This window comes from Myotis davidii, unplaced genomic scaffold, assembly GCF_000327345.1.
Source record: "Myotis davidii unplaced genomic scaffold, ASM32734v1 scaffold854, whole genome shotgun sequence".
In the NCBI taxonomy this organism is placed as follows: Eukaryota; Metazoa; Chordata; class Mammalia; order Chiroptera; family Vespertilionidae; genus Myotis; species Myotis davidii.
The window spans coordinates 2,226,131-2,229,605 of record NW_006285939.1 but is presented as its reverse complement, the minus strand read 5'-3'; the positions used below and the strand labels follow the sequence as shown (position 1 = coordinate 2,229,605).

General features: G+C 63.6%; 1 protein-coding gene across 3 annotated transcripts in view; it reads left to right on the top strand.

Annotated features, from left to right (window-relative positions):
- OGDHL (oxoglutarate dehydrogenase-like) overlaps positions 1-3,475 on the top strand; it is a 29,484-nt gene that overhangs the window by 19,604 nt on the left and 6,405 nt on the right. For all 3 annotated transcript variants that reach the window (XM_015559664.1, XM_006757134.2, XM_006757136.2), the window contains 4 exons: positions 1-72; positions 1,044-1,194; positions 2,095-2,222; positions 2,797-2,975. The exon at positions 1-72 is cut by the window's left edge and continues 51 nt beyond it. In XM_015559664.1, coding sequence (XP_015415150.1) covers positions 1-72; positions 1,044-1,194; positions 2,095-2,222; positions 2,797-2,975 — 530 coding nt within the window. The remainder of the gene's footprint in view (positions 73-1,043; positions 1,195-2,094; positions 2,223-2,796; positions 2,976-3,475) is intronic.

The following is a 3,475-nucleotide window of genomic DNA, read 5'->3' as shown; positions in this document are numbered from 1 at the left end:
CTGAGGACGTGCTGACCCACATTGGCAACGTGGCGAGCTCCGTGCCCCTGGAGGACTTTAAAATCCACACGGGTGAGGTTGCTGTGCGGGCTGCAGCATGGGCCACGGTCCCCGCTGTCTTGCCCCAAGAGCGATGGCATCGCGGGTCCGGGAGGCCTGGCCTGCATCCCCACTGTCCCTGGTGGGTCGGCTGGGCTCTTGGAGCCTTGTCTGCACCCTGGGAGGTGCCCTTGATGCTGGCTCCTCTCAGGGTGGGCTGAGGTGGTGCCACACTCCCGGTGGGTTCTAGAGACCAAACTGATGTCGCTCCCTGGGGCAGGCCGGAGAGCAGGGGAGCAGGGTTTCCTGTGGAAAGAGCACTGGGCCTGGCCTACTGGGCGGAACGCTGGGCTTGCCAGCAGCCTGCATGGATGACAGGGTGACCCTCCTGCTCCCGGTGAGCCTGGGCCAGGGGGTGGCCGCAGGCTGTAAATCATGGCTGTGGCCTCTGCTCAGGCCCCTGGAGAGCCCCCTGGAGGTGGTGGGTACCTGCGCCCCTTCTGACCAGCGTGTGGGTGCTCCGAGGGTTTCGTCCACAGTGTGCTGGAGGCCCAGGTGCCCTGAGGCACCGCTCTGTGTGCACGTCACGGGGTCTGTGCAGCTGTAGAGCCCCAGGAGCCCAGCATGGCCCGGGTGCTGGGGCTCAAATTCAAGCATCTTATAGCTGTGACTGTGGGGAAATGACTTCCCTCTACTGCTCCTGTCTCCTCATCCGGAGAGTTGGGACAGTCCCCCTGTGGGCGGTGGAGGACGCACCCCACCTCAGGCATGCAGGTGTGCGCAGTACCGGTGCCCGCCCACCGGTACCTGCTCCTTCCACGGGAGGGAGGCCCGCCCACTGTACTGGCTGGAGGGCTGTGCTGGAGGAGAGCCCTGCCAGGGCCGGCTCAGTGGGAGACGTGTGCACTGAGTACACACACCTGGCCCTGGTCCCTTGGGCTCTGGCTGTTTTGGGCAGGGTGGCCCAGTCCTGGCTACCTCAGGCTGGCCCTTCCCTCCTGTAGGCCTCTCTCGAATCTTGTGGGGCCGTGCAGACATGACCAAGAAGCGGGAGGTAGACTGGGCGCTGGCGGAGTACATGGCCTTCGGCTCCCTGCTCAAGGAGGGCATCCACGTGCGGCTCAGCGGGCAGGACGTGGAGAGGGGCACGTTCAGGTGAGGGCAGGGGCTCTGACCCAGGCCTCGTGCACATTGGCCTTGTCATTACTGAGCCTGTGGGCAGCTGCGGGGCCAGCTGTGCTTGGGGACCCCAGCGTCATCGTGGGAGCTCTGGGGTGGAGCTGGCCCTTCCTCCTCTTCTTGGGCCTTTTCTGAGGAGCCCAAGGAGGGCCCTTGTCTGGCGGGGGCATCACTGGTAACCCCATCAGCACCCGAGCCCCTGCCCTTGGGCCAGGCCATCAGGGGTACCCTGGGCCACCTCTCTGACCCCAGGGGATAAGCATGCAGAGCAGACTGCCTGGCCTAGGCCTGGGTCATCTGTGGCCTCACGGTGCACGTGAACTGCTGTCCAGCCAGCCTCCCCATTTGCTTGTTTTCCTTGAGTTTTTGAGTCCAGGGACAGGACTGCACTTGTCAGTGTCCCCACCTCATTTCCTCTTTGGGCCCAGAGGTTCTGGACCCGATGTGGTCACTGCCATGCTGGTGAGTCATGGAACCGTGGCGTCCGGGGTGTGATGAGCGGCTTTCTTGGGCCCCAGGGGCTCATCACTGCTGGCCCTGGTCCAGCTCCACTGCCCCCTGCGCTGCGTGTTAGTCCTCCTTGGGTGTGGGTCAGCCAGGCGGTCCCCTCATTGTGTAGGTAGTACACAAGGGGTGTGGCACTGTCTTGGGGTCTCTGGGTCTCAGGGTCTCAGGCTCCACCCAGCGCTTGGTTGGGGAGGTCATTGAGGCCGGTCTCCCGGGGACCTTTCTGAGGTAGAAGCTGAGACTCAGGTTTGTGAGGTGTGGGGCACTGCTGGGGGCTGCCTGGAGGAGGGGACTCTCAGGTTCCCGGGCACAGTGACAAGGGCTTGCCCGCCTCCTGCTCCCCATCCTTCCTGCTCTGTTTCTCTCCAGTCACCGGCACCACGTTCTCCACGACCAGGAAGTTGACCGGAGGACATGTGTCCCCATGAACCACCTTTGGCCTGACCAGGCCCCGTACACCGTGTGCAACAGCTCCCTCTCGGAGTATGGCGTCCTGGGTGGGTCAGACTCTGCAGGCAGGTCGGGCGGGGCTGGGATGCCTGGGGACCAAAGAGGGGCTTGCATCCTGAGGGGCCCTGTCGCTGTGACCATGGACGGGGCCTGTGGCTGAGAGGGCAGGGCTGGTCTGGGCCCAGGAGGGACCGAGAGGCTCAGAGGCCCCTGGGGTGGACCTGGGTCCTGGCACAGTCCTGGGGATGCTGAGGCCACATGGGACTGCCTCGAGTTCCCCTTCCTGGGCTCGGCTCCCCAGTGACCAGCTCCTGCCCCTCCCCCTCAGCAGCCCTGCACCTGTTTTGGGGGCTCCTCTTGGTAGATGGCCCCTGCTGCCTCCCCAGGGAATCTTTGGACTTGGCTCGATGAGGCTGAGCTAGCCACGTGCAGCTCCGGCTGAGGTCGCCTCTCGCGTGTCCTCAGTTCCCAGGACGCAAGATCGTGGGCCCCAAGGAGTCTGCTCCCCCTGGCCTGGCGGGAGGGGTGGTTGGGGCAGGGAGGGTGTGTGAGAAAGGGCTGGGCTTGACAAGCCACTGGCACAGGACAGTGTGGCAAGCTGTCCTGGTTTCTTCCGTGTAGGCTTTGAGCTGGGCTATGCCATGGCCAGCCCCAATGCCCTGGTCCTCTGGGAGGCTCAGTTTGGCGACTTTCACAACACGGCCCAGTGCATCATCGACCAGTTCATCAGCACCGGCCAGGCCAAGTGGGTTCGACACAATGGCATCGTGCTTCTGCTGCCCCACGGCATGGAGGGCATGGTGAGTGCTGCTGGGGCCGGGGCTCTGGCAGGCCTGCGGGGGCTGGGGGGGCGGGCCTTGGCCACATGCAGGGTTGGAGCGTATGCACCTATGCACCTTCTGGGCCCATGGAACACGGGGTCTCCTTAGGGGGGGCTGCATAGGTCTGGGTGGCTGCGGCTGAAATGATGACACTAGTCACTAGCGGTAGAAGTAACTGACACCTCTGAGCCTGCTACATGCCAGACTGTTTCAAACCCTCTCTGTGTATTAACCCTTCCAGTCTCACAACCTTTCATTCCAACAATGTAATGAAGTGAGTCCTGTTCCCATTTTTCAGATAAACTGAGGCACAAAGGTGTGGACTAGCTTGTCCAAGGTCACTCAGCTAGTAGCTTGGACTTGAACCCGATCTGTGCAGCATTGCTTGCCTTCCGGTCTCTTCCCAGGGGAGGTGGGCAGACGTGCAGGCTGAGCAGTGGGGTGCTGAGCAGGGCGGGCCGGGCTGCCGGGGAGAGCCC